This window comes from Acipenser ruthenus, chromosome 4 (genome assembly GCF_902713425.1).
Source record: "Acipenser ruthenus chromosome 4, fAciRut3.2 maternal haplotype, whole genome shotgun sequence".
Classification (NCBI taxonomy): domain Eukaryota; kingdom Metazoa; phylum Chordata; class Actinopteri; order Acipenseriformes; family Acipenseridae; genus Acipenser; species Acipenser ruthenus.
The window spans coordinates 78,119,732-78,142,891 of NC_081192.1; the positions used below are offsets into that span (position 1 = coordinate 78,119,732).

The following is a 23,160-nucleotide window of genomic DNA, read 5'->3' on the forward strand; positions in this document are numbered from 1 at the left end:
TAAGTGACTTGCTCAAGGTCACACAGTGAGTCAGTGAGTGAGCCAGGATTTGAACCGGGGACCTCCTGGTTACAAGCCATAATAAATACATAAATGAATTAATACATAAACACATTGCCATGAGATTTACAGTCTGTATTTTATTTTAAAATAATAATATTATACATAATCTCATATATAAGCATTTCATTTCTATCATTATAAAACACATTTGACAATCTTCATGTTTTAATATTTTCACAAATCAATGGATTGTGCATGTCCAATAAATAACTAATATCGCTTCTGTTCAAATCTAGTAAAAAAAAGTATGGCGTTTAAATTTAAAAAAAAAAATGTAAATATGGTAAATAGCAAACAAGGTTAGCAACACTAAATCGAAAGAAAAAAAAAATCATTAAACATTTTGCCAGGGAAAGTTTGTCTTGAAATGTTCTAAACAGTAAACTTATTTATTTATTTATTTATTTATTTTTATAAATTATAGTACACAATGCAATTTTTTCTAATACCTTAGCGACGATGGTGTTTTTTGTTGTTATAACTTTACTAGGTTGCTACTTTTAAATGTCAAGAAACCATTACTTATTTACTAATTTACAAAAAACGCAAATAACACCTTGAATTTAAAAGATTAGTCTGTGCATTGCCAGAGGCTCTCTTGGCAGCCATTTCTGGATTTCTTTGTAACCAAAAGAAGATCAGCTTTTCCCACAGCTAGCCAATCAGAAGTGATACGGGTTGGGACGTAAACACTTTTTAAAATGTTTGTGTGTAGGTGCTAGACTTCCGCAATTCAGTTTTCAGAAACTTGCGTGGCTCTCTAAAAATATACCCGGAGTGTCTTTCTAGCAACAGAACGAACATAGGAAAAATAAATAAATAAAAACTACTTGTCCGACGGGCAAAGTATAAAGGCAAAACTTGTTCCTCACATAAATCTTGCTGTCCCGGGCGTCGGGCAATACGAATTGCACACCCCTGTGTTGAGAGGGGTTGTACTTACTACTGTACAAGATATTCTAGCTAAACTCAGGGTAAATGTGGCTATTCATGTGTCTCAGCCAAAATGTATCTCTTTAAAAACTTACAATGGAAGAAAGCTGAAACCAAGATTGTTTTGAAGAGCACAGTTATTACTACCGTATAACCCCTCCCTTAGTTTTTTTTATATTTGCAGTAATTCTGTATGTTTCCAAGTTCTGTTGCTCCACTAATATTGATATTTTGGCAATTTTTCTAACTGTCTGCCATTTGCTGGAAATCTTGTCTTGTTTTGCCATGTTTCTTGGTTATTCCGAAATAATGTGATATTGAGACCTGTTATCTTGACTTCACAGTACAGTAAGTTCACTGCTCTAATACAAAAAAAAAATAATGATAACAAAAAAATGCATCAGCAAATATTACAGCAGATTAATTTAACTTTCATTTGAAAAGGATTTCCCCAATACTATCTTGCGAGACAATTGTTGTTCATGTGGTTTCTTTGACTGGGATAATAACGTGTTAAATAGTGCCACCTAATGGCCATATTTTAAAACTGTGGCAAGAACCTTAAAAGAGTCACTGATACCCTTTTCATTGTGCCAAAGATGTTTTTGTATTTTGATTGTTGTTGCTTTGTAATTTCTTTTTGTGGTGTAGCTTCAGTAACACTGAACTGCTTCGTTCTGGAACACCCCGATACTGTGTGACTTCCTGAGTCTCAGGTGAATAATGGCCGGGAGGTTGGGAACGTGGAAGTGAGGCATAGGAAGCTATTAGGTACCAGGAAGCTATAAAATCTTATACAAATATGTTTTAATTTTTTATATTTTTTATGGTGTTGCTAGGATACAAACAGCTTTTGTTATCTATAGGAGAATGGTTCTTTTAATAAAACATCTGCATATCCCCAGTTAAAGTAAACAAAGCAGAAAACAATCAAAGGACAGAAATATCTTCAGCAAATAAAGAGAACCAGATACATTATCCCTAATGTAATAAGATAATGAATTCTTGTTTTTGAACTACATATTGTTTCCAAATTCGATTAAATATAATAATATCAATATTCTGTTCATGATGACTTATTTTGTCCAGGCCAGATATTGTCAAAAACACTGAAACTGCATGTTACTACATGTCCTCATCACAATGCAGTTCCTTGGTATTGGATAACAAGTTACTAGTTCGCTGAGCTTGCTATCATTATCTAATAAAACATCTCACCATATTCATCAGCCATTCATATTGCAAATAGTGACTCTCTTACCTGCTGTCAAACCTTTTTTCAACAAACGATTGCTTTGTTGAGGAAAAAATACCAACACAGTGTTTGTCTTACTGCACCCAAATTGGTTACATTACCTGATTAATTGTGTTTTGGTGGAATAGGTTTAAAACAAGCCTTAAAATGAAACTCATTGTATCAATGTTATGTTGTCTACGTCAGCACCCTCATGGAGATCAATTAGGTCAAAAGTCATCAAAGAATTGCCTTTTTTGCAAGCTGCAGACACATTCTTGCACATGACACATACCCAGACACCAAGTACTTCAATAATGTGCTTTAATTCACTGGTTGCCTACGAGGGCTTGAGAGGAGGCGAAATTGGGAGTGAGATATTAAGAATGAGACCAGATGAGAGGATTTCTCCGGTTGCTTAGGAGGCTTGAGAGGGGTGAGACATTTGAGAGTTTAAGAGTGAGACGAGTTTGAGGGCTGGAGTTTGGGAATGGTGCTTAGTAACATTGAGGTTAGATACTGATAGCAGGACGAGATAGGGGGGACGAAGAGTTTTCCCTTCTCGTCGGGTCAGGCAGCATCCTCTGGCTGCTGGGCGACGTAGAGAGGGAGACATGAGAAGAGCAAAGGATTAGATATAAACACTTTCCGCCGGGTCAGACAGCATCCTCCGACTGCTGGGTGACGTAAAAGTGAGAGAGAGAGCAAAGTTTAGACATATAACATACAACAAACTGACTCTCGCTCCCGACGGGTCAGGCAGCATCCTCTGGCTGCTGGGCGTTTAGTGGAGCAAGAGACAGGAAGGGGACGAACAGGACAAAAGGACAGATCCTTCGCAACTCAGTGCAGCATCCTCAGGCAGCTAAGCTGGCAGCTGGGCGGCGTGGAGAGCTTAGGAAAAAGTGTCTCGGGTCCGTTTAGGAGAGACGAAAACAGAGAAACCCCCCCCCCCTCGGTCGGGGCCCGCTCGGCAGGTGGAGGCACGGCCTACTGCATGAGGGGGCTGAAATGGTCCTGGACCTGAAATAGAAGAGAGGAGATGGGACAGCAAGGTTGAGGCCTGGAAGGCTTAGCGCATAAGCAGCAGAAGAATAGGATGTGGCCGGGGGTCCCCTCAGGCCGGCGAGGAACAGCCGGGCGGCAGTGGTTGAGACGAGAGGCCGACCCGGACAGCCGGGGGAGTGAGACTCACTTCCCCCCCTGAGGGAGCCCTGTGCGGACAGTGCGATATGGAAAGGAGCAGAGGTGGGGAGGAGGAGGAGGAACAAAAAACAAACACAGACAAGGAAGCGGAAATAGTGCTGGGTTAAAGTAGAAAAAGAGAGCGAGATAGACAGGAGGGGCAGCCAATAACACATACGTGGAGCAGTGCTGGCCATGCCCTAATAATTGACGTGGCGAGCGCTGCATTGTGCGATTGGCTGGAAATACTAAATGAGGCTGAACTGGGATCAGCTTCCACCCGGAAGAGATCGCGGACGCTACCGGGCAGGATGCCACGGAGGGAAGGTAAGACAGGCTAAAGAAAAGGAAATAGGATAAGAAGAAAAAAGGAGCGCAAAGCGGGAGAGCGCCCTCTACGGCATCCCCCGAATTACGCCTAAAGGCTAACATTTCACTGGTTGCCTACGAGGGCTTGAGAGGAGGCGAAATTGGGAGTGAGATATTAAGAATGAGACCAGATGAGAGGATTTCTCCGGTTGCTTAGGAGGCTTGAGAGGGGTGAGACATTTGAGAGTTTAAGAGTGAGACGAGTTTGAGGGCTGGAGTTTGGGAATGGTGCTTAGTAACATTGAGGTTAGATACTGATAGCAGGACGAGATAGGGGGGACGAAGAGTTTTCCCTTCTCGTCGGGTCAGGCAGCATCCTCTGGCTGCTGGGCGACGTAGAGAGGGAGACATGAGAAGAGCAAAGGATTAGATATAAACACTTTCCGCCGGGTCAGACAGCATCCTCCGACTGCTGGGTGACGTAAAAGTGAGAGAGAGAGCAAAGTTTAGACATATAACATACAACAAACTGACTCTCGCTCCCGACGGGTCAGGCAGCATCCTCTGGCTGCTGGGCGTTTAGTGGAGCAAGAGACAGGAAGGGGACGAACAGGACAAAAGGACAGATCCTTCGCAACTCAGTGCAGCATCCTCAGGCAGCTAAGCTGGCAGCTGGGCGGCGTGGAGAGCTTAGGAAAAAGTGTCTCGGGTCCGTTTAGGAGAGACGAAAACAGAGAAACCCCCCCCCCCTCGGTCGGGGCCCGCTCGGCAGGTGGAGGCACGGCCTACTGCATGAGGGGGCTGAAATGGTCCTGGACCTGAAATAGAAGAGAGGAGATGGGACAGCAAGGTTGAGGCCTGGAAGGCTTAGCGCATAAGCAGCAGAAGAATAGGATGTGGCCGGGGGTCCCCTCAGGCCGGCGAGGAACAGCCGGGCAGCAGTGGTTGAGACGAGAGGCCGACCCGGACAGCCGGGGGAGTGAGACTCACTTCCCCCCAAAAGAGGACCCCCGGCTCCCCGCAAGAACCACACCGTGGGATAGAAAAGAGATCGCAGAGCCGCACACATAAACAAAAGCTAGAAGAAAAGAGAAAAGACAAGAGATGTTAGTAGACAACCTATGCCTATAAGCCGTCCGCACTGTGGAGAGGAAAAACCCCCCTGCAGGGAGGAAACCTCTGGTGGGCCTGGCGGAGAGGGCGCCCCCCACTCCGGGCAAGCTAACAAGTGCTTGGTGAGCTGTGGCGATGTCTGCAGAGGATGATCTAATATAAAGTTCACAGCTGAAGAGATCCAGCGCCCCATAGACTTAATCAAAGTGTTGATACCTGCCCTGGCCGCGGAGGCAGCTGCTCCGATCCAGAATGAATGGGGGGAAAAATAGTAGAAGAAAGTCCGATCCGTGACGAGAGGGTGCATAAACGGGATGAGAACCAGTGACTCGTAAGTATAGATCTGGAGCTGTCGAAGAGGGGATCTGACAGAAGATACTGAATCCTCGGCTTAATTGGACCGTTTTTGAAGATCTGATGAAGAGGATAAAGTGGTTTCCGGGGATTTGAGAGAGATCTGAGCACTTGAGGCCTAGAGCTGGGAAGCTGGAAATTGATGGAGTTGAGAATTCTGCACAGCGGAGAAATCCAAAGGCGACGGTCAGGCACAGGGTTTCCATGACGATGTCGTTGAATAGGTTGAAGCATCCTTGCGGGAGAGCAGTGATGAGACAAAGGAGAAGGTCAGTAGAGATTGATTAACTTGATGGAGAGGAGGGGAGCAGGCTTTTCTCCATACCTCTGAGCGTTCTCTCTAGAGATCCGCCATCTCTAGAACGGACGAGAGGAGAAAGATTGGAGGCGAAATTGATACTGAATGCCCGCTAGGTAGCATCTAAATAGAGGAGGGGGCTAAACGTAGAGACAGCCTGAGGTGAGTGATGAAGGCGAGGAGGTGCTGTAGGTTGAAAGAGGTATGAGATCCGTTTTTTTTTTTTTTTTTTTTTTTTTTTTTTAATTATTTATTTATTTATTTTTTACTCGCAAAAAAGTGAGTAAATGAAGACCAGGCAGTCGAGTAGGAGGAACGGGTAGATGGGGCGAGAGCGTTCTCCATGAATCCACGTGCTGATTGAAGGAGGCCGGAGAGAGAGTTATTCAGTTGAATATTGTTTTGCTGAAAGGTAGTACGAGACGAGGGTTGGGGTCTGCTCCTGGGACCAGGTTGCAGAACTTCTGGATCTTGATGTAACTGTCTGTTTTGAAGTCCTGATGAAGTCCTGATTTTTATTTTTTTTATTTTTTTATTTTTTTATTTTTTTTTATTTTAACTGCAAGGTGTAGTGTTCTGTAGTAAAATTACTACAGCTGGCCAAAGTCCAGTATCTGGGTGCGTGGAATGGTTCACAAGACCTCATGGTTGAAATGGCTTAACGCTCAGAGTCTATCCATTGTATTCCCCTTGATGTCTTGGTACTCTTGCTTTTTTTTTTTTTTTTTTTTTTAAAAACCGGTAAATCACAGGTGTTGTCACGGTAAGTTCACAGGGTGCACTCTGTTCCTTCAGGAATCCTGCAGAGGAAGTGCTTCACAAGAGCAGTTAGACATAGTACTTCCAAGGTAAGGTCATTGCATAGACAGAGCAGCTTTTTCTGAGGGTAGATATTAAAGAGTGAAGGATGTCTATTGATATAGGGAGCCAGGAGGGAGCAGCAGGGGGGGGGGGGGGCGCTTGAGGATCTCTCTGAGTGTCAAGCAAACTGATGGGATGGATAGGAGTGTTGAAGAAGGGACGGAGATGAGGCGGCAGAAATACTAAATTCCGGAGATGTAGGCTTTAACGGTAGAGGGGGCTAAGTGAAGAGAATCCCTTGCATGGGCGATGGAGGCTAGAATCCATTGCTCATTAAATCAGAATGGGATGTATTTTGAGTGCAGAAAGTTGTAAATGTTTTCCATCCAGAGGTAAATGAAGATTTGGTCGCTGGGACTAAGAGTGTGGCCATGTAGTGATGAGCAGATTGCAGAAGGTTGGAGAGTGTTGTATTTAGTTGAACGGCAGATGTTGGTGTTGCAGAGTTTGATGAGAGCTGAGGTGGCAGCTGGACCTGAACAAATATATGAAATCGACTGCTGAGATGTTTTTAAAACGAAGGCAGAGCGCTGAGATGCCAACCATCCTGTGTTAGTTAATACGGGATTGATCAGCGGTTTGCTACCATCTTGTCTGTTTGGAATGGAAAAGGTGAACTCATAAATCAGAGATTTGGGTTTCACAACTCCAATCATTCTCCAAATAGTGGAACTCCTTAATTCATAAATCAAACAGATGTCCAGTCTCGTACCATATATTAAAGCTTGTAGTATCTGAGAGGATGAGCGGACATATGACTAAATTGCTGAGGAAGTCAAGCTCTCCGTGTATATATATATATCTTAGATCCAGGTATTGGAGGAAAGCTGGAGCGTTGGAAGCTCTGGAGGAGAGCAGTTGCAGATTTGAACAGTAAACTAAAGCCACTTTTGTATGCTGCAATAGAAGCAGATCTGAAGAGGGAGCCGAGATTTGCTGTAATGAGGAAATATTAACAGTAGAGGCAAGATCTGCTGAACGGGCAGAGATCTGAGGGAGTAAATGATGGAATGCTGTCAGTAGTCTGCAGTGGCCTGCTGTAGAGAGCAGAGAGCTGCTGAATGCGGTGAAAATTGGTATTTGAGAGTTAAGGCGTTTTTAGATGATGTCGGCGATGGGGCTGCCTTTGGGCAGAAATGAAGAATGCATAGATCTGAGGCCGCTGCAGAACCTGAGAGGATAGGAATGCGTTGCTCGGAGGCTGCTGCAAAACCTATTGATTTGATCAGGAGCAGTCTAAGAGTGTATTGTCCATTGCGGGATACGAGGACGCTAGACTGAAATGTTGATAATCGTAGCACATAGTTTCCGAATGTGACTGGTAGCTCAAATTGAATGAAATGGACTTTGAAAGTTATATTAAGTGCCTTGAAGAAGTTGGGGGCAAATAAGGAAGTGCAAATCCAGGAACAAGAAGGTTGCAGGAATGGCCTGATGCAGGGAAGCTGTAAATTAATGTGACGGTGGATTCTTAACATCTCAGAAAGCTGATAAGCATGGCTTCATGACAAGGTTCTCAAGGGGAGGAGTTTGGATTTGAAAAATTCAAGTTAATATATGTAGAAAAAGAGGTTGAGGCAGGAGGGTACTGAGAATCCCTCAAAAAGACAACGAACTGCAGGAATTGATAGAAGGTTTGGAGTGTGTGAGATTCGCAGCGATAGCAAATCATCTTAAATTATGTAGAGCTTGTGGTGTTATGCTGCCATCTAGAGGTTTTGATTGGAATTGAAACTATTGGCTTCAGTGAAGCAGGGTAGCATATATTTGGTTATTGCGATTACAATCCTTATCTATGTATTAAGCATTTGCTTTAGAACAGTTAGTGATGATATAAGTAAGTTAATGTAGGTCTAGAAGAGGAGCCTGCAGTATTTAGATGTCACAATTCGGCGAGTTGAAGCTCTCATGTTGCAAAAGCGCTGCAGCAGGAGCCAGAAAATTGCAGTCGTGAGGCACAGGCTCTCATTGCCTGTTAAAGCTGCCTGGTCGCCGTAGCAACTTACCACTCCCAGTAGTCACTCGCTGAGGCGTTGCCGTGGTAACCATGGTCTGTGAGGCGCCGGTGTAAAACAGTTGCAGTGCAGCGGTGACATTGAAACAGTCTTTCTGATGAAAACGCAGACCAAGTTGAGAATGACGCTGCGTTTTGAACGGCGCAGACTAAGCAGGTAGGAAAATAGCTGATACTATCTTGCGAGCGCAGACAGAGAAACGGCTTGCAGTGAAAGAAACGAACAACAAAACAAACACAGACCAGGAACAAAAAACAAACACAGACAAGGAAGCGGAAATAGTGCTGGGTTAAAGTAGAAAAAGAGAGCGAGATAGACAGGAGGGGCAGCCAATAACACATACGTGGAGCAGTGCTGGCCATGCCCTAATAATTGACGTGGCGAGCGCTGCATTGTGCGATTGGCTGGAAATACTAAATGAGGCTGAACTGGGATCAGCTTCCACCCGGAAGAGATCGCGGACGCTACCGGGCAGGATGCCACGGAGGGAAGGTAAGACAGGCTAAAGAAAAGGAAATAGGATAAGAAGAAAAAAGGAGCGCAAAGCGGGAGAGCGCCCTCTACGGCATCCCCCGAATTACGCCTAAAGGCTAACATTTATCATCAACTACAAATGGATGAATCACCTCCCCAGAAATTGGTTCACTTGACCCTACAGTAAAATGTATGCTGTTGGGAAACTGATGCAGATTTAACAAATTACTACTGTCTTACATTTTAAGTCAAAGTTCAATCACAGGAATACAACATACTCTATCATCAATCAAATGCAGTATTAACACAGTGAAGTTACAGTACCTATCAAATACATTCCGTTGTTCAGAATCAATTTGGAGAACAAAACCGTTCATTCAGCTGCAAACCTCTACATCTGACATGTCAGTTATTTGCTCAATATTCTACAGGACACAGGAGGCTGTGTGGTCCAGTGTTTAAAGAAAATGGCTTGTAACCAGGAGGTCCCCGGTTCAAATCCCATCTCAGCCACTGACTCATTGTGTGACCCCGAGCAAGTCACTTAACCTCCTTGTGCTCCGTCTTTCGGGTGAGACCTAATTGTAAGTGACTCTGCAGCTGATGCATACTTCACACACCCTAGTCTCTGTAAGTCGCCTTGGATAAAGGCGTCTGCTAAAACTAATAATAATGACACACACACATACAGAGCACATTTCAGACAAAGAAAATCACCTACATTCATTCAATTAAAGGCACATGTTTGCTAACACAGCATTAGGACAATCTTAAGTTGGACCAGAGTGACCTCCAATGTCATTGCTATTTTTACACAGAGGCAGACATTCTACTGTAATTAACCCTTAGCGTACTAAATAGATACACACACAAGGATTATTCATACAGTTTTAACACTGATGCCCAAGCATTTTTTAAATGAGAAAAGCTACTTTATTTAATGCAACTAGATCGCGTTTCTTATACAAAACACAACACCCACCCCTGTCTGTCAACACATAATGTACTGCATATGCAACATTTTGGCTTGTGAAGCTGATTTAAAACACAATACTATAGAGGGGTGGCCAACGATATACAGAAAAGGACACTGCAGAGAACACAACTCACCATTTCAATGATCTTGGTTTTCCGGCCCGCTTTTTTCTTCTTTGTGAAGATGTACTGGGCTAAGACCACGCCACCAAAGAGGGCACATACACTGGCACTTGCCAGTGCCCCTACTTTTACTACTGCTGTCTTGTCCATACCGCCTTCGGTTCAGTCTGTGTTCAATGCTACACCAGCGTCTATCACCATAGGATGTGATGCCTCCCTTCCCCCACGAGCTGTCACACACAGCTTCCGTGGAGCCTACCATTCCAGTTGGTAGACGGGCGTTAAGAAATAAATAATGTGCATTTACTGTAATAATGAAACAAGGCGAAACAAAACAAAAAAAACGAATTTAATTGTTCTAAAATTACATTATTTACATTTTTTGTGTGCATAAAAATGTTTTGTCTTTATTTATGACATTCAATTAACTAAAAATTGTATCTTCCGCTATGGAAACGCGTCCGTAGATATAACGTCCGACCATCGAGTTCCAGGCAGCGTCTTCCTGGTTTATGAAGTGTTTGGTTTTGCCGCAGAATGAGCAAAGATATTGAAAGTGCGCATGGTTTCTATTCTATTCTATGCAGAAACACAACATGCAATGGGTTTCTTTCTTTCAGCAAGTGCAAGGGGAATAACACAGATGGATAAAATAATTGCAACGCTATAATTTTAAACTATCAATAAACTCTCAGAAATGCGCCTTTGCCTTTGTACCTGAACATTGGGTAGAGTGTAATGTGTATAAACTTACAAATGACAAATAAATGATAGTAAGTTGGACAGCTACATACCTATTGGATTTTAAATAAAGTGTAAATATTAGTATGTATTTCAGTGTAATTATACAGGGTGAAGTATGCTGTAATTCAGAAGAAAGTATCTTGCAGTAAACTAAAAGATAAATATGTTGAAAGTTCCCATGTATAAAAATTGAATCCACATGCTTATTCATCAAAAAGTTACTGAAGATACCGTACCTTCACAAATAATAATATGAACAATACAGAGTAATTCACAGCCCCTTCCACATACATATTTAGACCTCAGTATTTTATTTCTGCCATGTTGATTCATTAACAATCAATCACAATATACATTTTCTAAATATTAGACATGTGACTTAAGACAATAAAACAATAATTAATTACATTATAATTGTATCGTCTGTTTCTGAAACTGAACGTTTTTTTCATTTGTTCCAGGCAAAAGCATAAAAAAATACATCTCACAGAATTCTTTGCGAAGGATTGATTGTCGACTTCCTTTCTTGCGCAGTGCAGTTGGCTACGTTCGTTGATGTCAGTGCTATGACAACAGCAAGATGATATGAGGTTGGCGAGACATCATTGGAGCGAAATGTGATTTTTCCTGTTACCAACTGGAATGTACATATACAGATAGGCCTGTTTTGAAGAAGAAGGAGAATAGACTGAGTATAGTTTATTTCTTTTTAGTAAAAGTGAAGAAAACCAGGGTAAAAATCGTATAAAGGCCAGCGGCTCATCCCCCGAGTTCATTCATTCTTTGGCCTTTTGCTTGTTAATAACAAGTGGCTTAGCCTACTTACCTGTTTACTGTTATTTTCAACGCATGTCGATTCTCATTTTCATCTTTCTGCGTGTCATTATAATTTAAGATTTTGTGACTTGTGGATGCAACGTAGAACCAGAGGAAAAGTTTAAAGTTCAAAAGACGATAGCAAAACGACTTTTAAAAACTACATTTCTACTGCATTAACAACACAGAGTGCTCTCTTATGTGGAAGACTTTTTCTTTTATTTGCAGCATACCTTGATTAACTTCAGCAAAAGCTTGGAATCTGTTCACCTACTGCTATTTGTTGGCGGCGTTATCTGGAGAATTGATTTTTTTGTTTATTTGTTTTTGTTTTTAATTTGGTCAATATTTATTTTGGAGCTAAGCAAAAATCAAAAGAATACGAGAAAGGACTTCATTGGAAATTTGGCCAGGTATGGTATCTATTATATCTTTTTTGTTTTTTAATTAACGTTAACTAGTCTTTTAATATTTAATGAACTGTAGTGTGTGTGTGTGTGTGTGTGTGTGTGTGTGTGTGTGTATTATATCAAGACTTCCGACTACAAGTCGTTCAGACAGATGAAAAAAACATGCGTTCAATTTATACATTGTCGTTTATATTGCTCAACAATGTAAGGTTTCATGTCTAGTAGAGTCATTCACAGCCAACTTTTCAAAATGTAGGCTGGTGCCACCTATTTGAACGTAGTTATTGTAGACATCTATAAATCGATTTAATAATATGGTGATGGGAATAGTGTCCATAACAAACTGTCTTCACAAAACGTTGTTTTTAAATAATAATAATAATAATAATAATAATAATAATAATAATAATAATAATAATAAACAATGTAACGGTAGAAATTGACATACCCACATAAATAAATAATATATCACCACAAGGCTAAGAGAGTGTGGAGTAGTGGTTAGGGCTCTGGACTCTTGACCGGAGGGTCATGGGTTCAGTCCCAGGGTGGGACACTGCTGCTGTACCCTTGAGCAAGGTACTTTACCTAGATTGCTCCAGTAAAAAAAAAACAGCTGTATAAATGGGTAATTGTATGTAAAAATAATGTGTAAAAAATAATGTAATTGTATGTAAAAATAATGTGATATGTTTAACAATTGTAAGTCGCCCTGGATAAGGGCGTCTGCTAAGAAATAAATAATAATAATAATAAGAGAAAGACTAGACAGGTTGTGTTGATAATCTGGGACCCGCAGGGTAGGCTGTTATACTTTAATTTTAAACAAAAGGGAAGATCATTTATTGAATACTGTTGGTATCCATAATGTTAGTCTTCTATATCTTGCTACTTCTGTTACAGTACTTTGTATTAAGATTCCCAACACTTACGCTGTTTTTTATGAAACAGAATAGCCCTTTGATTGAGATTAGCTGCCTTTATTCTATATACACTAAAGCGGATTTGCTTCTTGAATCCTCAGTCATGTGGTGCATTTGTCATTCAGGAGTACAAGATAATACTGGTGATGTACTGTATAATCCACTTACCTTACTGCTGATCAAGGCAAATGGATATTAGCAGTTCCAGAAATATGATTTACACAGCACACATGCTGGTTAAAACTACAAATACAACATACCTGAGTGTCATAGATATTACTGTCCCTATTTCAGCCCAGAAGACAAATAGTGTTAGAGGCTTGAGTATTGTGTGTAATGATTATTGCATGTTGAACCTATCTTGTGCTAGATTTATTTGTGTCTGATCACTATTGAGACACATATACCAAATTGGATGCTGAAGTGCTTTTTAGGTCTCATGATAATTGAACCAAGGGTCACCAGTTCATACGTCCACTAAGGGTTATAGTTAATCCAATGGGAACAGCTGAGAATTAATTTTAGCAGTACAGTACCACACAACAAATACACAGTTGGGGTGAGAATGCCAGAGATTAGCTCTGTGGCATTTCCAGTTTCAATATAAATACCCATTTTTCACTAGATAGCTGTTCAGGAGAATTGTCTTCCCTTCAAATAGCTAACAAAATGCATGCAGTTTAACAAATATGAGCAAAGATTAACCAATGTGCTCATCCCTCACCTTTTATGAGAGCTAAATTCATAAGCCCCCCCCAAAAAGTCAAATGGTAAACTGCACTACTATGTTTGACGCTCATACACTGATTCATGGCTTCACAAACAAGTCTTTAATTCAAGTTGATTGTGTGGACAAAATTGTACTATTTGATGTAACCAACCTCCCGTTTCTTATGTGCAGTAGTTTTTAAAAAACCTATTCAGAATTTTGTGTACCACCAAGATTATCTAAATAGAAATCAGATGGGTTATAAAATAAGCCATATTCATATTAAAGTGATTGCAATGGTTTTGGAGAAGGGCTCCACAATTGATACCAATGCAGCATTTCCACAAAGGTGGAATTTGCATTGACAAAAGTGTCCTCCTGACATTCTAACCTAAAGAAAAGTGTCATACTGCATATACTGTAAGAAGAGGGGATTATGTGATGGACCGCCATATAAGAAACCATTCTTTAGATGGTATAGGGTGATAATTTGTTTTTCAACCAAGTTATTTATTAGTGAAAATAATTCAGAAAGCACAATTAGTAGCAGGTGTTTTAGTGTCCTTGGAAAAAATGGTAGTGCCTGATATGAACAGATTCCAATATTGAATAGCTTTTTATTACTGCTTAATTAATTCTGTTCCTCCCACTAGTTTTAATCTGTGAGTCTATGCAAGCCTAGCATGAGGAGAGGTTGGAGAATAATTGTAACTACAGCTATTTAGATACAGTAGAGAAATGTGCTTCTCTTTTTACTTGTTAATTAATATGTTAAAAACTTAACAGTATATTTTATATAAAAACACACACACTCGCATAGTTAGAAGTTTAAAATGTCAAGGACAGGACAGCCCAGGCATGAAGGAAAAAAACTCTTATTTTTGGTTCAATGCTCTCTGCAATTTAACAAAAGCAACTATTCTGTCCCCTACTAGAACTTCTGAAAGCTTGGCAAACTCAGCTCTTTATAATTCATACAATTTATAGAGGATGTGTTGAGAAAACTTGGTACCCAGAGTTAGTGAGGTGCGAATCAGGTTTTAATGGAATATGATATGTTTGTGAGATGACTGCACCAATGTTCTTTAGAATATAGTTAACGTGCAGTTACTGTAATGTGTGCTGAAATCTGCTGATTTATAATTCAGCTGTAATATCAGCATGGCTTACAGTAATTCATACCATTCAGACCTGGAGTGCACTTAAGATGTAACTGTTTAGGTGTTAACAAAATGAGTCTTTCCTGGCTTCCTGTATTGTGTTTAAAAACAATTCTCAAATTCAAAGAAATACTGTACAGCGAAAAGGGCATGAGAGTAAAACCTGCAGCTGGGAACTTTCCCATTTCATGGCTGAAAACAACAGGTGCTAGAGGGTTTAAGCTTAAGAAAGAGCGTTTGGGGAATAAAGTAACCTCTGCTTGTCTGTAATTCCCCCTCTTCCACTTTGTTTGCAGCTCACAGACAAGCTGCCGGCAGTGTCATTGATTTTACCATTACAACAGTGTTTCAATTTAATCATGCCATGTCATTCCTCATTTACTTAAAATGCATAAAAAGCTTTAGGGGTGGGGCATGACTATTTAAATAATTGACTTATCTGAACGAGAGCAAGGAGCGAGTCACCTCTCTTATCTTCTAGTAGTTTTCCTGCAACTTATGTTAAGATTTGGTAAAATGTTTTTAGTCCAGTAACCGTTGTTGAAATGTTACAAGGCTGCATTATGACAAGTAAGCTATAATGCATTAATAATTTCAAAAGAACATGTTTATGCTATACTACATAAATATACAACTTATAGTACTTATAATAACAAAACAGCAAGTTTAGCAGGAATCCCACACTGCAGCTATGTAAAATGTAACTGCATACAATAAAGTATAAAGTACACTGCTCAGTGTAAATTGAAAGCAGATTGCATGTGTTGTAGATTGCAGGAGTACATATGACAGAAATATCAATAACAATTTGTTAATACAATGACACTACAGTCAGGGATATTACTCTCTTTTAATGCAGTGATAGCCTTTAAAAAGGCTGTGGGTTTTAAGCATTTTAACACCAAAACTTCTTTACACCGTGGTGCTCTATCATCATTTCAAAGTTAACTAGTGTCATCAACCAACATCTGTAGTAAACTTGGAATGATGATGTTTGCTAATATTTAAGGCTGAGGCTATCGACAGTCAAGCCTGTGCATCGCTTTTGTGTAAAGGGTTTAAGTAGAAAGTTTTTATTTTTTATTAAATTTGGAATTGGCAATTATTTTTTGCATTAAGCGCAGAGCTGCTTAATGCAAAAAATCTACTTCCCTCAGGTCTGACTCACTGAATCTGCATGCGATTGAGCTCACCTTCTCTCCCCTGCCCCGCCCCCTGTGAGTGTTTACTGATGGGATTGCATCTGTGCAGGAGTCTTCAAAGTAACAGCAAGTTAGGAGCGTTGTGTTAGAATTAAATACTGTGTTGACCGAGCTACAAATACAATGCCTTCCGATGTTTGGCAATTACTTTCTAAAGTAAGATGGCGAAAAAGTAAACTAAATAAAGTAATGTTTGGGATACTCTGGTAACGCTGTCACTGACAGTTCTGGCATGTCCTTTTTGTGCTACAAGTCATTACATCCTTTTGCATGGAAGTTCTTTGATGGACCCAAATTCAGTTAAAATGTTAAAATGCAGAGACGGGAGCCCAGCTAACAAGATTTAAGTTTTTGCAGTTATCAGGCTTTTAAAGACTGTCACCTACACCTGTGAGCAGAAACTGACCCAAGACTGTCACAGCTACTGGAAGCAGGCTGATCTTTGGGATACAATTTGAATATTTGTGAAACTGCAACAAATATTGTAATGACTGTAATGACTGTAACTGTAAATATTTTTATATATTTTTTTATATTTTTAGCAGATGTGCGCAGGCTTGTCGTGGTGTTCGCAGAACCAGTCCGAGCTGAGCCTGGCACAGAGTTCGAATCCTGTTGGGAACGTGCTGAGTTATTAGACATGATTTGGATGATTTAAACTAACCTGTATTGATTGAAATGATATGATATACTCTTTGTCAATAATTATAGTAATACTGTATATGCTCCTTTCAAATAGATCTGTACAACCAGTAGAAAACAAGGGTTAGCTGTTGTGTGCAGTCTGTGAAAGCACCTGCTGGAAGGAGTCAAACTTGGCAGGCTTGTTCGTTACTTTACTTTTATTACTTTTGGATAACAGAAGGTAGGAGTATTAGAAAATGCTTACGGTAGTGTCTTATAATAATCAACACCAAAAATTAGCAAAAGGCTAGGATGTCTTAAAACCTGCTTCAACTGGATTTTGTATGAACTGAGAAAGGGGTCAGACTTAATTCAGTAAAATAATATTACCATTTCTAGGAGCAACTGTTATACTGAAGTAACTGAATTAGAAATACATGTTATAAAATCATTTTAAAGTTAAACTGTTATACAAATAACATTATTCTTGTTGAAAGAACATATGACAGTACTGACACTGTCAGAATATTGTAATAATTGTACTGTGTTTTAAAGAATATAAAACCAGCATAAATAATATTGCAGCAAATTATGAACAGGTTACAATGATTTGAACTAAGAAAAGTGAACAAGTGTTAATGTTAGAAAAAAAGCTTGTCTATGTGCCTTTGTCATTAGTGCACATACACTCTTGGAGCTGGTCAGACTATTGCACAAGGAAGCCTGTAACCTTGAAAGAAGCAGGCATCTGGGGGAACTAAACACGGAGGCTAGGTATTGCAAATTAACAAAAACAAAAGGGTAACCCTTTTTAGATATTGGAAACTAAAAATACCTATTTGATTTTATTTGATTGTGTTGTTACTAAGCATAGAGGTTTTAAATAAAAAAAAGTATTCTGATCTAATAATAGTGACAAAACTCTCTGAAGAGAAATAATGTTTTAAGTATTTTGATCTAATAAGAAACATATTTCAACTAATAGATGTTTTTGCTTGTTTAAGGCTCTACTGTAATACAAAGTTTTTACTGCAGTAAAAAACAGGAACCGTTAGGTTGGAATATTAGACAAATAAAGTGTAAACTGTATTCAATCATTTTAGTACACAATAAATCTACAGACAAACAGCCTTGCCCTTATCTGCTTGCAAGCAGAGTGGTACTAGATATGGAAGGTTCTTTTTGGCAGTCAAAGTGAGATTTGCTTGTCGTCCGCAGTTTTGAATCCAAGGCCTTTCTATAATAAGAAAACCTGGCAGTCAAAGCGAGCATTTCATAAATTAGGGGAGTTGTGTCCAGTATCAATTCTTATCAAATAAGTAGCGACTTTCTTTGGGAGAAAACTTCATGCGGTAAATTTGGAGAAGTGCTTACAATGGTGTTTCACATTAATCAAAACAATAGTCTTGGAAAGAAAACAGGATGTCTTAAAAACTTGCTTGTGCAGGCAACTTTTAGAAACAGAGAGAGATCAGGCATGATCCAAGTCCAAGCATGATACAAGTTAATATAAGGCTATTGTATTTAACATGTTCATTGTAGTTTAAATTTAAATTAAAATAATTGAACTGGCCACGGTATGCTTATTCAAAGGCTTCAAAGGAAATTCCCCTACATTCTTTGTCGCATACTTTAACACACATTTGTATATGAAGTTAAACTGGCCCACTGACAACACACTAAAAAGGTAACATAATATGCGGCTAAGAGGGACATATATTTTTGACCCAGGTTAATATAATCAAATAGAGCTGGAGTTCCATATTAAAAACAGCATCTCTTTTTACACATATAAACTTGTATTATCGCAAGAATTCTGTGAACTCTGGTCCACCTCACTATGAGCTATGAAATCATGTGCCAATATTTTTTGGCAAGAAGTTATATCCAATCAGTTTTGAAAAAGGAGTTGACCAGATCCTTCTAGAATGTATCATTAACTTAGATAAGAAATGTCAAAATAAATTGATGATCAGAATTAATTGGGACTCCTGATGTATTCAATGGAGGGAAAATCCTATATAAGCCTAGAGCAAGATCCCATTCGTTACCATTCAACTTGATCTTACAAGCTGACGTGGTCCATGCTCCGAAAAACTGATTGCTTTTTGGTCAAAGTTAGTCTCTGCCTTTTCTTATTTTCCAATATATCCTACACTATTCTTCCATATACTGGAAGGTAAGCATATATTTGATTTTAATATCTCGTTTATATTGGATGCATTGCTATACGGTATAGGATTTATATTTTAGCTGTAGAAAGTGATATATTGAATGTTCTAGAACGTAGTGGTGGGCGCTTTAGCGCCTTGTAGCCTAACCTTGCAACATATACACTGCATGAGGGTTCTCCCTCAATGTACTGTAGACTATACGCCATGGACCATTATCGGTCCTCGGCCAGAATGCTAAAGACAGTTTACCTTCCTTTCTAGCACATCTGCTGGTGCTGCAAGTCCTTCACTTGCAACAGCTTGGGTATTGTATCACATTTGTTAATGGTTTACATTTCGTACTTGAAAGGGAACGTTAGGTTATTATCATAACCCTGGTTCCCTGAAATAGAATTGTAACCATTACCCTTAGAGGTCGATGAGTTCACTCCAACACAGCAGGCCTGAAGAGAAAATGGCACTGAGCCTTATGCGTCACTAGTGTTTATCTCCTGGGGGCGGAGACAACATCTGATGCATACGGGGCTCTTAAAGGAGCAGCTTTGATACAAGTCCTCAGGTAATTCGGGCTATAGGAGATATATCCCATTCGGTAATGGTTACATTTCTATTTCAGGGAACCAGAGTTATGATCATAACCTAACGTTTATTTATTGATGTATTTATTCAACTTTGTGCCCACAGGGCCAGCACAGGTACATCTCAGTAGTGCAGCACTGATACAAAGGGAGACTTAAGTAGACCATACTCAATGATAAACGATACAACAATTATACATCCAAGCAATATTAATAAAAACACACCGACTTTCAGTAATAGCAATAAAAATTGGGGGACTGGGTTGGGATTTAAACCATAAATGGAAGTGATCAACTGTTCACTATACTCCTAGCATTAACTAGGGGGCATATTGAGATGTTCACTATTCTCAGAGGTGTAGGACCTAAGGTAGCCAAAACAAGAACAGCAAAAGTAATGAAATCAGTGAAAAGAAGAAAAAAAAGGCAATAGATTCAGTGAAAACAGTAATACCAAAAACAGACCAATATAAATAAATACATTGTTAATTCAACTAAGTAAAACCCAAAATCCAAGTTATAAAACCCAGAAAAGTTAAAGTTAAGTCAATTTTATTAGCTAGGTGAATTCAGCCTTTCACTCTACCTGCTCCTGCTGGAGATAATGCGGAGACAGGCCTCAGGAGAGTTGAGAGCTGCCTTTCCCTGCTGTTGCTGTTGCTGTAGCACAAGACAACAACACAGAACAGCCACAAAACAGCCAGTGTCCTTGTCGGTCTGTCCTTAACCTGTCAGCCGCCCTTGCCGCCACTCAAACCAACAGAGAGGACTTCATTTTGAAGCAGTAGCAAGGAGAAGATCCTGTGAATCACGAATCGGCAGCATTCTCTAGGTCATGTTTCATCATTGTTATTGTACAAGAAAAATTAACCCATAAAATTGTGGCAGTATAACATGCTTGGTATATATAGTTAATAATAATTCAGTCCTAGTTTCACTTGTCATGTTTCATTAGATGAGGTGATCTTTTGCAAATGTAAGTTGAAGGCTTGTAGTGAACATGAGCAAGGGTGAGAACTGGTATCTTTCTCTTTGTGTTTTGTAGTAGGGAAGAATGTCTCTGTTTAAAGCCCGGGACTGGTGGTCCTCGTCAGTGGGGCAAGACGAAGAATTTGACCAAGGATGCTTATGTGTGGCTAATATTGACAACAGTGCCACTGGACATGGTAGGTGACTATGTACATCTAAGTATCCCCTTTGTTTATTTAATTAGTATAATTACTAGTTGTATACCAATGGAGCAAAGGGGCCTACAAGGACCACAATGTAAACTTCTCATGGAAACAAAACATAAAAAATTGTTGGCTTTAGCCTTGTGAGATCGGAGGACGCTCACACACCCTCAAAACGTCTGTGCTATGTGGGTACCCACTGCGTTGAGGAGAATGAACATATTTGGACATTCCAAATTGGGGGAGAAAGATAAATACAAATAATAATTTGTCACTCTAAATTAAAGTAAATAAATAAATACCTACAGTATGTTTTAAACCAAAAATGTTTATATCAGCCAATGAAAACCACACTCAATTTCACTGGCTAGAACTGGAAAGATTGAGAGATGGAGGGATTGTGGTTGACACGCTGGCACAGGCTTCAAACTTGTATCTACAGTTTACAATAAAAATCAATTGCAGTGTCAGGTAGCCACCACTAGGGTACCTGCAATGGTAGTCCAAGTGCAAGGTCAGATAAAAATGAAACATTTAAAACAATCACACTGTTCAAAAACAACTAGAAAATAAAAGTTGACCAAAGAGTGGTTGAATGATTGTGTTAAAAAATATCTTTAACAGATAAGATCATTTTGGGAAGCTACATGGGGTTCCTACGAGTTTATGCGCCAAATCCGTCCAACCCAGGAGAGGCAATGAACCCAGAAGAGCAGCTGGTGGAGGTGCATCTCAAGGATCCCATCATACAAGTGGAGGCCGGAAAGTTTGTCTCGTAAGTGCTAGACCTCTTTGCTATATTGAAATCTAAAGGCTGAGTAACGGTCATAAACTAGCACTAGAACATCTTTCAGCTCAGCTGCTCAAATATTGATTAATTGTCAAACATGTTTATTACCTGTTCCAAAGTGTCTTAAAACACACAATTCTTTGTAAATGGGCTGTACCTCACATGACATGAGTTGATTTGCACATGGCATCCCAGAGCAATATTCTATATTAAAAGCTGCATCTCCCACTTGCAAGTCAGTTTGTCAGACAGCAGATCTGAGGGCTAAGACGGCACGTGTTTTGAGTTTTATAGCTTTATTCTAACCTGTATAATGCAAGCATACACTTTGTATGCATATTGTGATACCAAACAGGTGTAAGTTGTTTCAAGTACCAGTTTAAACTCATCATTTCACCCAGTATGTGAGAAAAAATGTCCTCCTGAACATTTGCATCAGGAAAGCTGTAATATATTCTCATTAGGGTATAAACTTGCTGCCTAAAGTAGGTTACAGACGCACATGCTTGGTTAGGTCACTGAGCAATGAGTTGCACTTAAATATGGCTTTGAAATGATTGTAAACTGGTGTACTATGGTAAGCTTCCATCATCTTAAGAGAACTGATGTTTATTTAAGACCTGATTTAACCCTGGAAGTATTAGACAAGCAAATCAGATATAACTGAATCATGCGTAAAGTATGCTGATTCAGTCTAAATATTTATAATCACATTATCGTAGGCAGTTCAAAAGACTGATTAGGTATGTGCACCTTTATAAATAGATGTGTTCAAGGTCTTGCAAAGTTAGTTATTGAGTGAAATAATTTTTCCCCCTTTTATATTATCAAGGCATTGTTTTACTTCTCATGAAATAATTTGTTTCATATCTGATTTAAGATTCTAGAAAATTGTTAAAATGTGGAAGTTTGATCGTTATTTTTTCTGTTGTTGTTTGTGGTTTAATTAGCTGAGCTATTTACTGGTCCTTATGAGCAATTTCATGCTATTTTTTTGTAACTCCAAACCTACATGCTGCTCGATTTAAAAAAAAAAAAAAAAAAAAAAAAAAAAAAATGACCCTCCTTTTAATAGAGATTTTTATATAGAAATAGCAATTGTAAGCATTCCCTGACATATTAAACATAGAACAATGTAGCTTGTATTCAAACTAAGGCATTGTATAAAAGCAGTATTTATAGTTTCACATTTTTAATGTAATTTACTGTTTATCGATACATTTACAAACAGAGGTATATATATATTTTTTGTGTGCTAATCCATACTTTGTTTCCTTTTAGTGGTACAGAAAATCTTCACTTGGCCGTTTTGCAGCCCAGAAAGCTGTCTGTGTATACAGTCTCTGGTAAAATATTTCTTATTCTCGGACCAGTCTGTGATTTTTGTGACCGATTTGTGATAGTGCTGTCCATAGAATCTGAATTCCTATTTAAGAAAATGCAATATAGACACCATAATGTCACAAACCAGCCTCCGTATTCAGAGACTTAAATATTTTTTCTAAACCTTCTGGGGTTAATATTTGTGAAATACTGTAAATGTTAAATACATAAAAAATTATATTTTGTGAACCCTAGAAAGGAAAGAAATGTTCTTTTTACAAGCAATGGTGTAAAAAAAATCTTGCCCTTGTTTATTTAAAAAAAATACATTGAAGGCTTCATTTGATGAATTCTAAAACAGCAATTGTATAGTGTTTATTATTGTAAAAGCTTGGGGAAGTGAAATAAAGGATAGTGAACACATGGTAAAGCATAGGTAAGCTTTACAAAGCACAGGGAGATATGGTGAACTTTTATCCGAGAACTGCCATGACTGTCATTACGTTTATGGTATTAATCATGAAGGGAAAACAATCAATATAGTATATATAATTAAGTACTGTGAAAGCATGCTACATGATTCCATTAACTTGTTAAT

At 39.2% G+C, this 23,160-nt stretch overlaps 2 protein-coding genes across 5 annotated transcripts in view; one reads left to right on the forward strand and one right to left on the reverse strand.

The window, feature by feature from the left end:
- Positions 1 to 10,401, reverse strand: part of LOC117399430 (cytosolic 5'-nucleotidase 3-like) — a 28,618-nt gene extending 18,217 nt beyond the window's left edge. The window contains exon 1 of one of the 2 annotated variants that reach the window (XM_033998565.3): positions 9,950 to 10,401. In XM_033998565.3, the coding sequence (XP_033854456.1) occupies positions 9,950 to 10,087 (138 nt within the window). In that variant the 5' untranslated portion in view covers positions 10,088 to 10,401. The remainder of the gene's footprint in view (positions 1 to 9,949) is intronic. The other variant, XM_033998567.2, reaches the window with a different exon arrangement.
- Positions 10,402 to 11,163: 762 nt separating this feature from the next.
- bbs9 (Bardet-Biedl syndrome 9) overlaps positions 11,164 to 23,160 on the forward strand; it is a 275,781-nt gene continuing 263,784 nt past the window's right edge. For 2 of the 3 annotated variants that reach the window (XM_059022878.1, XM_059022879.1), the window contains exons 1-4: positions 11,164 to 11,910; positions 20,323 to 20,443; positions 21,074 to 21,224; positions 22,521 to 22,585. In XM_059022878.1, coding sequence (XP_058878861.1) covers positions 20,332 to 20,443; positions 21,074 to 21,224; positions 22,521 to 22,585 — 328 coding nt within the window. In that variant the 5' untranslated portion in view covers positions 11,164 to 11,910; positions 20,323 to 20,331. The remainder of the gene's footprint in view (positions 11,911 to 20,322; positions 20,444 to 21,073; positions 21,225 to 22,520; positions 22,586 to 23,160) is intronic. The other variant, XM_033998802.3, reaches the window with a different exon arrangement.